General features: G+C 41.2%; 1 protein-coding gene across 1 annotated transcript in view; it reads right to left on the bottom strand.

The window, feature by feature from the left end:
• Positions 1 to 13,980, bottom strand: part of LOC124598389 (Down syndrome cell adhesion molecule-like protein Dscam2) — a 449,350-nt gene that overhangs the window by 27,024 nt on the left and 408,346 nt on the right. The window contains exon 33 of the mRNA XM_047135997.1: positions 7,413 to 7,586. Within this exon, the coding sequence (XP_046991953.1) occupies positions 7,413 to 7,586 (174 nt within the window). The remainder of the gene's footprint in view (positions 1 to 7,412; positions 7,587 to 13,980) is intronic.

Genomic DNA, 13,980 nt, shown 5'->3' with positions numbered 1-13,980 from the left:
TATATGAAATTCTTCTATAAAGAAGTAACAGATAATCCATTAACACAATCAGGCATTATTTAAGAATGGTTTCAGTACCATGGACAAACAAAGATATCAGTCACAGCATACCATTTCACTGTGCCATTTCACTGTGACTCACAAAGGCATGTAACATTTAACAGAATGTCACCTACAGCAATAATTACAGACCATTATAAAAACTTAAACAAGATTGAATCCTATGGAAAGGATAGACTGCTACGCACAGACCATTTAGCTACACAAATTTATTATTATGACTATTATTATATCACATAGAGGAGGCATTGAATCACAGGCTTGTGGTGGGGAGGCCTTAGACTTCTAGCAACATACAGACCCCTGCGACATAAAGACCTTAACTTACCACATCAGTTAATGTAGAGGTTTGTATCAGTGATCAGAAGGCTGTGATAGCAACTGTAACTACGGGTGTGATGAGGAATGTTAAGAATGGTAGGAAAATAAGAGTGATAGGATACAAATTAAAGAGTATCTGAATAGTCAAAATCATATATTCAGGGTTAAGGATGAAGATGTGGAGCAAAAAGAGAAAAAAACTTTAAAAGCATCGTTCAGTATGCCTTAAACCAGTGTGTTCTGAGTAAGGTCTCAAGTAATGGGGAAGACCAACTGTGGTTTAATAGCTGTGCTAGAAAACTGCTGTGTAAACAAAGAGAGCTTCATCACTGATTTAAAAGAAGTGAAAACCTAGCTGACAAACAGAAACTGAATGAAACAAAAGTGAGCCTAGGGAGAGCTGTGAGAGAGGCATACAGTGATTCTGAAAGTAAAATTTTGTCAACCAATCTTAGTAAAGACCCTAAGAGGTCTTGCTCTTGCATAAAATCAGTAAGCATTTCGAAATCCTCCATTCATTCACTCAGTGACCACACTGGCACTGCATAGAGAAGGTTGAAATACTGAATTTGGTCTTCTGAACTGAACACAGTCCCTCCTTTCAATGATCATATGAACATCAAAATGGCAGAAGTTGAAAAAACCAGTTGTGGAATAGAAAAGCCACTGCAGTCACTTAGTAATGGAAAGGAATCATGCAGGAGCAGATGAGATACCTATAAGATCCTACAAAGATAATGTAAAAGAATTTGCTCCCCTTCTAGCAGCAGTTTATCATAGATTACTGGAACAGCGAAAGGTACCTGGTGAGTGGAAAAAGGCACTGGTCATTCCTATTTTCAAGAATGGTCATAGAACAAATGCACTTAATTATAGCCACATATTGTCGATGTCAGTCTGTTGTAGAATTATGGAACATGTTTTATTCTCAAGAATTATGACATTTTTGAAGAAAAAAATGCCTCTGTAAAAACCAGCATGGATTCTGCAAACAGAGATTTTACAAAACTCAGCTTGCTCTGCTCCTCCATGTAATCTATAGCACTCTAGACAACAGCACTCAGGTTGGTCCCATGTTCCTTGACTTCGTGAAGGTATTTGACATTATCCCACACTGTCATTTAGTGAAAAAAATGAGCTTACTGAGTATTGGACCAGATTTATGATTGGATTCAAGACTTGCTTGCAGATAGAACTCAACATGTTACACTTAATGGAACAAAATCAACAGACGTAAATGTAATTTCTGGAGTACCCCAAGGAACTGTGATAGGGCCATTACCGGTATGCAGTGTATTTAAATCATCTAGTAGAAATCACTGGAAGCTATTTCAGTCTGTTTGCAAGTGATGCAGCTGTCTGTATGAAAGTAGCAATGCCAGAAGACAGTATTAATTTGCAGGCTGACATGTGGAAGATTGATGAATAGTGCAGGCTCTGGCAGATGCCCCTGAAGGTAAATAAATGTAACATATTGTGAATACATTGGAAAAGAAATCCACTACTGCAGAACTACACTATTGGTGACAAATTGCAGGAAACAGTGTCTACTGTAAAATATCTGGATATAACTGTGTAATGTGACCTAATGTGGATTGACTACATGAAGCAAATACTAGGAAAGGTAGATGCCAGACTGAGAGTCATGGGAAGATTCTTATGGGAATGTAACTCATCCAAGTAGGAAGTGTCGTATAAGACACTTGTTTGGTCGATTTTTGCATATTGCACATCATTATGGGACCCTTACCAGGTAGGAATGACAGAAGAGATAGAGAAGATCCAACAAAGAGTGCTGTGTTTCATCAAAGAATCATTTATTCAGATGAGATCTTTATAGAGATACTCATTAAACTCCAGCGGCAGACGTTACAAGAGTCACAGGTGGAACAGTTAGTGACACCAGCAGTGCCCTCAGTCACACATGATTAGGTGGCCTGCAGATTATGATGTAAGTGTAGATGGTGTGGGAGGTGTAACAGGATAGAGGTGGATGAAAACAGTGATGTGACTTTTGGGAACTTGCAGGGACATGGTAGGGACAAGATAAGGCTGCAAGAAGCAGCATCAGGTGGCTGTGCTGGGCGGGTGGGGTGGGGTGGGGGTGGGGGGGGGGGAGGTGGGGGAGGGGGGGTAGGAATCTTGCCCAGAAAAAGATTAACCATGCATTGCTCATCAGTTGCCTACCATTTTTCACATAACAACAGCCCAGCCACAGAGGAACACTTCTCTCATGGCTCAGTACCACCCAGGACTGGAGCAGCTCAAACACATTGTCCGCCAGTGTTTTATTTATCTATCAACCTGCCCAGAAATGAGAAATATCCTCCCCACCCCTCCCACAGTGGTATTTTGCCACCCAATCAATCTTTGCAATATCCTTGTCTGTTGTTACTGCACCCTTGTTCCCAACCACTTGCCTCCTGGCTCGTGTTCGTGCAATAGACCCAGATGAAAGACCAATCCGATATTTTCTCTCACTAATATCTTCTCCAGTCTGGTCACTACATATCCTACCGCATCAAAGGCAGGGCCCCCTGTGAAAGCTGCCAAGTAATCCACAAACTTAGCTGAGGTTAACTATGTCATATTCTATGTGGCCATGAACATTAACAAGCAGTCTGTCCACAGGAATGGTCACTGCCAAACTATGGCCAATAGGCAGCAGACCATCCAGTTGTTGAATGTTCTGCACAACATGGTATACTTCAATCTAATGACTTAATGACTGCTTCTGAGCCTGTGCCATCTGGATTCTTCCCACCAACACCAGCTTTTCTTAAGTATGCAAGTTGGAACTCTCCCTACAACATATTCTTCATTCCCTTAATTCCCCTGGCATCAACCTTCACTACTCTCTATCCTTCACAGCCTATCCCCTTTCCACTACAGAACACACACGCCATCTATCTTACCAGTGCACCTACAGATCCTTTCCACTTCCCATTCCCCCCCACCCCCACACAACCACCACTACCCAAGCACAGTCTCCTAGTGCTGCACCCTGTCCCCAACATGCCTGCCTCTGTATACTACAACAGGAAGCACTAGCACTTCACATCACCCATACCCTGCTATCCCTTCCCTTCCCATGTGTGGATTGCTGCTCATGTCAGATGCTCAGAATGATGGTCATATCAGACACAGTCACAGTTGGGCTTTAGTGCCCAGAGACAGTGGCCATGTAAGTGTGAGCTGTGTGAATGTGAGAGAGTTATACTTCTGATTAAAAAACTCTGTCAAAAACCTTAAATAGTTCTCATATTCTTTTTCAGTGTGCGTGTCTGCCACTCGACACCTCCCCTATGTGGCAAGTAGCAATCTATCCTTTCCATATTGTTGTTATTCTATCCTGGACTTTCCATTGCAAGATTAAGTTCTCTCATACACCTATCTACAGATAATTTGCAAAGACACAGTCACTCAAGGAAGGCAACAGAGTCATGGACATCAACAACATATAAAAGTATTCCAGCGTATCCTATCTCCTTCAAAATATCCAGCTTTTTCCAGAATTCCAATATTAATAGGGCCTTTTATGCTGATTAATTAATAACAAATATGACAACAGTTAATACACGACACACGGGTACATGCAGATTGAAAAAGACAACAGTGGGATTTATGAACTTATCTGTATAAACTGATATGTATAAAAGTAGTTCCAACAAAACATTTATATGACTATATTGTAATATTTAGGTATATAAATCCTTCAGTTGCTTCACATGTAATGTTTATATTGTATAGTGTCCTTAGTTTAGGTGCTGTAGTTTGGGACACTGTTGTGTTTTGTCATTTATGGACATTTAGATACATCCACAGTTATATTGAGTAAGGAATGCATCTATTGTTAACAATCATCTATTTGTAATTTAATACACATTGTGCTGTTGTTGTTGCTGCTGCTGCTGTTGTTGTTTTTGTGGTCTGCAGTCTGAAGACTGCTTCGATACAGCTTTCCATGCTAGTTTATTGTGGGCCAGCCTCTTCATATCTGTCTAACTACTGCAACCTACATCTATTTGAATCTTTTTGTTGCGGTCAAGCCATGGCGACAGGCAACACTAGCATCTTCCCTCACCCATACCCTGCTATCTCTCCCCTCCCAAGTGTGGATTGCTGCTCATGTCAGATGCACAGATTGCTGGTCACATCAGACGTAGTCACAGTTGGGCTTTGGTGCCCGGAGACAGTGGCCATGTGTGTGTGAGTTTTGTGAATGCATGAGAGCTGTACTTCTGATGAAAGACTTTGTCCAAAAGCTTAAATATTTTTTGTATTATTTTTCATTGTGCCTGTCAGCAAGTCAACAACAACTCTATGTGGTGAGTAGCAGTCTATCCTTTCCACATTATACATATTATACAATTTTTGCAACCTCTCCCCCTTCTGCACACACACACTTCCATCACCAAATTCACAATTCCTTGGTACCTGAGAATGTGTCCTACCAACCTATCACTTCTTTCAGTCAAGTTGTGCCATAAATTGCTTTTCTCTCCAATTTGACTTAGTATGTCATCATTAGTTACTGAATCTTGGGCATTATTCTGCAGTCCCACATTTCAAAAGCTTCTGTTCTTTACTTATATGAACTGTTCAGACAATGGAATAACATCAATATTATGAGAAGAATAGATCGCTACTCACCATATAATGGAGATGTTATTCGTAGATAGGCACAACAAAAAGACTGTGAAATATGTAAGCTTACTGCCTTCATCTGAATTAGACAGTGCACACACACACACACACACACACACACACACACACACACACACAGGTGCAACTCGCACACACGACCATTGCCTCTGTCCACCAAAGTCAGTCATCTCAGCGGCCATTGACTGTGGCCGTGTGTGTGTGTGTGTGTGTGTGTGTGTGTGTGTGTGTGTGTGTGTGTGTGTGTCCCTTTAATTTCCCTATAGGTGGCATCTAGTTTTTCTATTGTCACGCTTACATCTACTGCCTTGCTTTTCTAGTCTAGCCATCCTGCTTTATCATTTTCCTCTTTCTGTCAGTCTCACCTTTTAGACACCTGACCAGGTGAGCCAAAAAGAAAGAACAGATTTCAGTTGTTTATTACAAACTATAAAAAATAGAAACAAAGTGTGCATGTCACTAGACAGAAGGAAGTTCAGAGTTTTGACACATCTGCATTGTTGTTTGACTGTAGTAGCATCACAAGAGAAATCACTTTGCGTGTTGTAATTCACACGAACTCAATCTATTTTTCAGCTGCAATGTGCATTACGCAATCGATTCAGCAAGAAGCATCTCTGCACAAGCAGATTTTTGACTGGCATCCAAAAGTCTTGGAAACTGGTTGCACATGTGAAGGGAAGAGCAGTGGTCAGCCACATGTCTGATGAAAACATCGAGCCTATCCGAGATGCATTCACATGCAGCCCTCAGAAGTCTACAAGATGGGCTGGCAAGGAACTTCCAGCTTCCTCAAACAACAATGTTGGATGCTCTGAAACAATGCTTCCATATGAAGCCTTACAACTTGCAGGTACTGCAGCAATTGTGTCCCAGTCACAATAACAGAAGGTATGAATTTTTTATTTCAGTTCTCCAGATATGGTAGAGATCACTTTTGCCAAATGGTTCATCTTTTTGGATGAATCTACATTTCATTTACCAGGTAAAGTAAGCCACCATATTGTAAGAATCTGGGATCACAAAATTCTGGCATCGTCGGCAAATATGAAAGAGATCCACTGAAACTGAATGTGTTTGTGCCACTTCTGTTCACAAAGTTTATGCACCTTTCTTTTTTGTAGAGAAAACTGTGACAGGAATGTCATACCTGGACCTACTGCAAAATTAGTTGTTTCCTCAGCTTCACGAAGATTACAATGATTTCATTTTTGTACATGACAGCACCCTGCCTCACTTTCACCTTGAAGTGTGGCATTGTGTTAACACAATGTTGAACTGAAAGAAGTGGACAACAAGATCTTGTTCATTGCTTTTGGCCTCCCAGGTCACTGGATCTCACACCGTGTGATTTTTTTTCTTTTTTCCTTTTTTTTCTGTGGGGGTACAGAAAAGACAGAGTCTTATGGCAGCTACTCTTCAAGAGCTGAGAAATCGAATTATTGAAGCTGTTGACTCGATAAACAGGGACCTCTTGATTCATGTGTGGAATGAAATGGAATACCATTTCAACATTTCTCAAGCAATGCATGTTGCTCATCTTGAGTGTATGATATAGTGTCTACGTAAACATAAACCTTCCTCTATCCATTGATGTGCACAGTGTTTTCCTATCTTTTGTAGTATGTCTACATTAAACAATTGAAATCTCTCTCTCTCTCTCTCTCTCTCTCTCTCTCTCTCTCTCTCTCTCTCTCTTTTAAAAAAAGAATCACCCTGTATTGACTTTGCTTGCTTCCTTTTCTGCATTTTTAAATTTCCTTCTTTCATTAGTTATATTCAATATTTCATACGTTATCATGGATTTCAACTGTCCTTGTCTTTTTACCTATTCAATCTTTTGCTGCCTCCACTATTTCATTTTTCAAAGCCACCCATTCATCTTCTGCTATATTCCTTTCCCCTGTTGTAGTCAGTCATTGCCTAATACTACCTCTGAAATCCCAACATCTTCACTAGGATATCCAAAGGAGACAGTTTAGCCTCCTAATTGGAAAAGTTTTCTTCCCACAAAATAGTCCCTTTTCTTTTGGTGTGTTAGAACTGTCATATGTGTATCTTATGAGTGTAAGTGACTAATGAAGATGTCTATAGTATGATGTCGTCTTTGTTTCATATGTTAATGAGAGAGGAAATAGGGTGAGACTGAGTGTCAGCACCTAGACCAAACCTCTCAAATATCTCCAAGGGGCCACCGAGCATACCACCTCTCCTCTGCTTGCTACCTCTCCTCTGCTTGCTAGCCAAATGCTGACAGTAAAAATATTTTTTGCTTGTCAAGCACCACCATAGAGGGATCCATCAGCAGCCTTAGCTACAGAGACAGGTAATGTTTGATATACATATAATGAATTAATAATACCAACCTAAGCTTCTTGCAGCAGTTTTCTTTATGGGTGTCCTGTAACTACTAAGTACAGATGGGCTACCACTTGAGTCAGTCTCTGAGTTGTGACATACTTCAAATTTTCTTTCATGCTCATTTGCATTGTTATGTCTGTGAAGGCTGGACACTGTTACTGATGGCTGTCTGCAGTCTCCTGAAACAAGAACACTAGATATATAGATTACTTGCAGTGTGAAAGGTATAGTTACAGTGAGATGCTCAGAATAATTGCATCACCTGACCATGGTATTATTGCACTTGGCCTTCCAAGGCTGTTGTTCGAAACATGCAGTGACATTGCAGTAAACAAGTGCAGTGGTGACTAAGGAAAATTCATCACAGTGTGAATGCCTTCAGGAAAGTGCGTATATATTATCAAGTGGTTCAGCATATCCTCTAGAAATATCACAATAAAAACTCGAGATAAGCCAACTGAAATGCCCTCACTCCCAAGTGCAATAATATTGTGGTCAAGTAATATTTTCTCTCTGGCTCTTTATCATTTTACTGTGTGGAACACATTGTTTGCAAGCAGATTTGATACTTTCTCTTGTCACTGTTCCTAATATGTTAACTTGTTTAGTCCACGTGCCTACTTCACTCTACAGACGTGTTAAAATGCACTCTCACATGCTGTTCAGTTCCATGTAATATTTTACATCTTTCATCAGTTCCATAACAATTGGGAACATTATTTAACCACTACAATTTCAAAATACCACATGAGAGTGTAATTATAGCTTTCAGACTGGAGCATACTTTTTGTGAGTCAGGCAATCAGGTTAGGGCTTGGTTATTATTGTGATTGCTGAAACACGTCTCAGAAGCAAGTTAAATGCAAAATGAGTTTCTCAGTGAAAATATACCAATGGAATAATGCTTGCTATGTTCTGTGTGATTTCCATTGTTGTTTTTTTTTTTTTTATACTGCAATTGATCCTCTCATACAATGAAAAAGAGAGTTCTATTTTTGAAAGTATTGGTTTCCCTGTAGACATTTGTAGAGTTTATATACGAGTCTGAAAACCCAGAAATTGAATGTGGAAAGAAAACATTGTTCATTGGGAGTCTCAAAAGCTCACTAGCAAGAAACATCAGTTTTCTGTGAGACAAGCAAAAGTTTCATATTTTGTATGAGATTTATCAGTTGTAGCTAATATTTTTATGATATTTCTGTTGGTGAGTTGCACAAGGCAAAGAGAAAATTGATACAATATTTCTAGGCTACATAGCAAGTACTTCAGCTGGTTGTTGTTATTGCTGTTGTTGTTGTTGTTGTTCTGCATAATTACTGTCAGCTTCATCCACTAAAACCTGTCCACAGTACCCAAACCATAGTCCCCTCTTCAATTCTTACACCCCACGATTCATCTGCATATATACTCTTTAAACCACATTATGGTGTGTGGCAGAGGGTACTTCAAGAACTACTGGGGAGAAGCAGTCTGGTTGGTGGGGGTAAGGAGGAGGCTGGGGTGAGGAGGAGGAGGAGGGCCTCCTTCCACTTAAAAAATCACACAGAACATGAGTGGAGGACAGTAAAGTCTTCTTCGTGGGAGCATACAGAGATAAGGTGGAGAGAGGGTAGGGAAGCTAGGTGCTGTCAGGATGTTGGCCTGAGAGTGGGGTGGAGCCAATAAAGGAGAGAAGTAAGAAGACTGTGGGTGAATTTGTGGAATAGAGGGCTATGGAATGGCAACAGGGAAAGGATAGGTGGGTGAAGGACAATGACTATGATTAATGAAGGCTGAGGCCAGAAGGGTACGGAAACATAGGATAAATTGCAGGGAGAGTTCCCACTTCCACAATTCAGAAATGCTGGTATTGGTAAGAAGGGCCCAGAAGGCTGTGAAGCATTCATTAGAATGAAGAACGTTGTGATAGGCAGCTTGCTCAGCAACTGGGTGGTCCATCTGCTTCTTGGCTACATCTACATCTACGTGATTACTGTACTATTCACAATAAAGTGCCTGGCGGAGTGTTCAATGAACCACCTTCAAGCTGTCTCTCTTCCGTTCCACTCTCGAACAGCACACGGGAAAAACGAGCTCTTAAATTTTTCTGTGCGAGCCCTGATTTCTCTTATTTTATCATGATGATCATTTCTCCCTGTGTAGATGGGTGCCAACAGAATGTTTTCGCAATCGGAGGAGAAAACTGGTGGTTGAAATTTCATGAGAAGATCCCATCGCAATGAAAAACACCTTTGTTTTAATGATTGCCACTCCAATTCAGGTATCATGTCTGTGACACTATCTCCCCTATTTCACGATAATACAAAATGGTCTGCCCTGCTTTGTACTTTTTTGATGTCTTCCATTAGTCCCACCTCATGCAGATCCCACACCGCACAGCAATACTCCAGAGTAGGGTGGACAAGCATGGTGTAAGCAGTCTCTTTAGTAGACCGGTTGCTCCTTCTAAGCAATGAATTGCAGTCTTTGGTTAGCTCTACCCACAATTTGATCTATGTAATTGTTCCAATTTAGGTTATTTGTAATTGTAATCCCTAAGTATTTAGCTGAATTTACAGCCTTCAGATTTGTGTGACTTATCGCGTAATCGAAATTTAGCTGATTTCTTTTAGTACTCATGTGAATAACTTCACACTTTTCCTTATTCAGGGTCAATGCCACTTTTAGCACCATACAGATATCTTATCTAAATCAGCGGAACCCGGAAACCCACCACTCGATGGCACAAGTCAAGGAATCAGCAGCCTACACAGCCACAGATCCACCTGACCCTCTGATTCAGACCCTCCACTCAGCTCTGCACCAAAGGACCACAGTCTGTTCTATCGACAATGCTCCAGATGGTGAGCTCTGCCTTAATCTTGGAAGCAAGACTGGCAGTCTTTACCATTTCTGCTAGCCGCCCGAAACCAGACAGAATCTGCTCCGATCCAAAGTGACACACGTCATTGGTACCGACATGAGCCACCACCTGCAGTTGGCTGCACCCTGTACTCTTCATGGCATCCAGAAACACCCTTTCCACATCCGGAAAGACTCCGCCCAGAATGCACACTGAGTGCACACTGGCTTCCTTCCCCTCCTTGGCACCCATGTTCCTAAGGGGCCCCGATACGTGCATCCCCATGTTGGATGGCCATTCCTGTGCTCAGACAACCTGTTGGTCATCATGCTCACATAGAATGAAGCACAACAGTTGCAGTTTAGCTTGTAGATCATATGACAGGTTTCACAGCTAGCCCTGCTTTTGCTGGGATAGGTGGTGCTTGTGACTGTACTGGAGTAGGTGATGGTGAAAGGATGTATGGGACAGGTCTATTAGAGTGATATTAGCCATGAGGCAAGCTGTTGGGAGCAGGGATTGTATAGGGATGGACAAGCATATTCTCTGGGCAGTGGAATACTACTGTGAGAGGGGTGAGCAGGATGGTGGGTAGGAGATTCTTCATTTCAGGGCATGATCAGAGGTAGTCGAAATCCTGGCACAGAATGTGATTCAGATAAGGACAGAGGTACTGATTTAGCCAGCTTTGAGGTGGAGCTTAACATTGAGGAAGGTGACTTGTTAGGTTGAAGAGGATCGGGTAAAGTGAATGGGGCAGAAGGTGTTGAGGTTCTGGGGTAATGTGGATAGGGTGTTCACACTTTCAATCCAGATCATGAAGATGTCATCAATGAACCTGAACTAGGTGAGGGGCTTGGGATTTTGGGTGTTTAGGAAGAAGTCCTTGAGATAGCCTATGAATAAGTTGGCATAGGATGGTGCTAAGTAGGTGCCAACTGTTATACACCAAATTTGTTTGTAGATGATGCCGTCATAGGAGAAGGAAGGTGTTGTTGGTTATGGTGACCAGGAAGAATGTTGTAGGTTTGGGATCCGTCAGGCTTTGGGAAAGATATTGTTCAGTGGTGACTATGCTATTGGCAGTAGGGATGTTGTGTAAAGGGAGGTGGCGTAGATAGTGACAAGCAGGGAACTGTGTGGTAAAGGAATAGGAACTGTGGAGAGTCTGTGGAGGAAATGGTTGGCAGCTTTTATGTAAGAGGTTAGGTTGTAGGTAATAGGCTGAAGGTGTTGGCCCACACAAGAGTGCAGATTCTCTCAGTGGGGGCATAGTAGGTGGTCACAATGGGGTGTTCTGGGTGGTTGAGTTTATGGGCTTTAGGAACGGTGGGGAAAATTTAGTACATCTGCAAGGCAGGGTTTGTCGGCCATGAGTGAAAGTGGGGGAGGTTTGGAGGCTGGTGTAGAGGTGGTGAATAGTGGCATTCTAAGGCAGGAGTAGGAAGTGACCAGGTTGCAGAGTTTTTTGAGGTGGAGTAATGCATGCTGCTATAGTTTCTGGAGGGTAAGAATTTCAGTATGTAAGATGAGATCCAGAAATTTGTGATTGCACAGCAGGAGAGTTTTGCAGATGGAGAGGGGGTACCGCAAGCAAGTTTGGGCCTGATTGGCTTGGTTTTGCAGGACTATGTTGGTGAGGGTTAAGGAATGGTGGAATCTCAACAGATGGAGGCCAATGTGGAAGGAAGGATTGCAGCCAGTGATGCGTAATTTGATGATAATTCAATTTGAGAGGAATTCCATGAGCACGGTGTATACGACCCAGGACATCCGGGAGATCCGGGAAAAACATGGGAATTTTTTCGTCCGGGACAAAAGCGGGAAAAAACCAGGAATTTTTTAGAATTCCGGGAACTTTTCCTTGTTTTAGTTACCAGTTAAATTTTTGTGATTTTGACTGGTAAGAACCAATACTCTAACGAAGGATATTACTGTATCCTGCTTCTGCAGAATATTGCTGCAGCAAAAAAACATGAACGAGAGAAAAAAAACGAAAATAAAACTTAAGTCGCAAAGGAAATGCGCCATATACAACAACAAAACACAGTGCTCATACAAGCATCTGCCAACCAGAATATGTCAAAGGCTTTAGGAAGAATATGCAGTGCTTCCTAACAACAAATTGCCTCCGATGAGCGTGACATGACAGCTGTTTTCATTTGAGCAATTGCGGGCGGGCTCTTGTGCATGCGCAGTTGAGTTGCCTATGGGTAGTACCTTCTCCCGCTTCTGGTTACAGATGTGTGGCTGGGTGCCACTATCCAAATTGCTCTGGTTCGGAAATATCATAGATCCAGGACTGATGCCCAGAGCAGTCTGAGTTGTAGTGGGGAGGTGGGTAGTCTCCACGTGACCTGTGTTTATGTTTAGTGATTTGGCTGTTTCCTCTTCATTTATTGCTCTCACATTAAATGAAAACAAAACAGATTTCTGTGGCTGGGAGCTACCAAATGAATTAAAATACATTCACACAATTACGGAAGGCTAAAATATGTTGTTATTTTCAGGTTTTATTTCCACCTTCCTGACAGGCAAGCATTAATCACCTTGCAGAACAATGAAGTTATTTTTGTCGGTTTGCTAAAGAGATTTGGCTTTTATTAATATTTTGCGCTGAGGCAGTTAATTTATTTGAAACGATGTGTTTAATTTCACACTGTTGGCTAGTTTCAACTGTTCACTGCATTTCAAGTGGATGTTTTCCATCTTCTAGCTCGTATGGCATTGCGCCATAATAAAGAACCAAACATGAGACAATGCAGTACTGGTACTCAAGAAAATTTACATTCGAATCTGAACATACGATTGTGCACTTTAAGCCGAATTATGCATTTTAGTATAGTTCACGAAATTCCGATGCTCCTGAAGTATCCTTTGATGTCTTGTCTCTTTTATGGCATAATGCAAGATCTTTTAATACTTTACACGTACGAAAATGCGGGCTTCCTGCGTCATCATAGCTGTGCAGGCGCAGTGACTCCTGTTATCTGGCACTCTCTGGCAACTGCTGAAATGAACCAATTTCTAATAGGTCACGGGAAAATATTGCGAATGGTGGTTTGAAAAGTGTTACTTTCAAAGTAAATTTCCTTTTATGCAAGATTAACTATGTGCGAGAATGTACGATGAATTTCTTAAATCACAGAACGTTTTACTCATTTAAAAATCAACTCTTTGAGGATGATCATCTAGAAGAATTTCGAGCCCAGAAGATCAGACATTTACGTCGTTATTAAAAATTTTACTGGCACATTTGTGTTATGTGTCTTAAAATGCAACACGCGCAAAATGATCTACATTTCTAGCAAAACTATGTAAATTAATTTAAACCATTAACTTTTTTTTTTTTTTTGAGTGGGAGGGATCTTGCTATTGGTTGACTACCTACATGTCCTGTGCTGTCATCAGCTGCCGAGATCACGTGACATTAGCTATGACTGGCTTACAAAAGCGCGTCGCAATCTCTATTTCATTGCTTCGGAAAGTAAAATGCAGTGTTTGGTGGAATTAGAATCTATACCTCCGTAAAATGAAGAAATGCAGTGTACATGTTGCTGCACATCAAAGATCTTTCCAAAACATGTTTTTTCCCCCTGGTTTTCGTTTTATAAAGTGCCAGCAAATTCTACATCTGTGTAGAAAACCATAAACATTCTAAGGATTGATAAGTTTTACAGTGCCGATGAAAAGTATACTGTCATTTAACACGGAAAAAGTGTATTTTCATC

This window comes from Schistocerca americana, chromosome 1 (genome assembly GCF_021461395.2).
Source record: "Schistocerca americana isolate TAMUIC-IGC-003095 chromosome 1, iqSchAmer2.1, whole genome shotgun sequence".
NCBI lineage: Eukaryota > Metazoa > Arthropoda > Insecta > Orthoptera > Acrididae > Schistocerca > Schistocerca americana.
The sequence above is the reverse complement of the archived record's forward strand: the minus strand, read 5'-3'. Positions and strand labels throughout refer to the sequence as shown.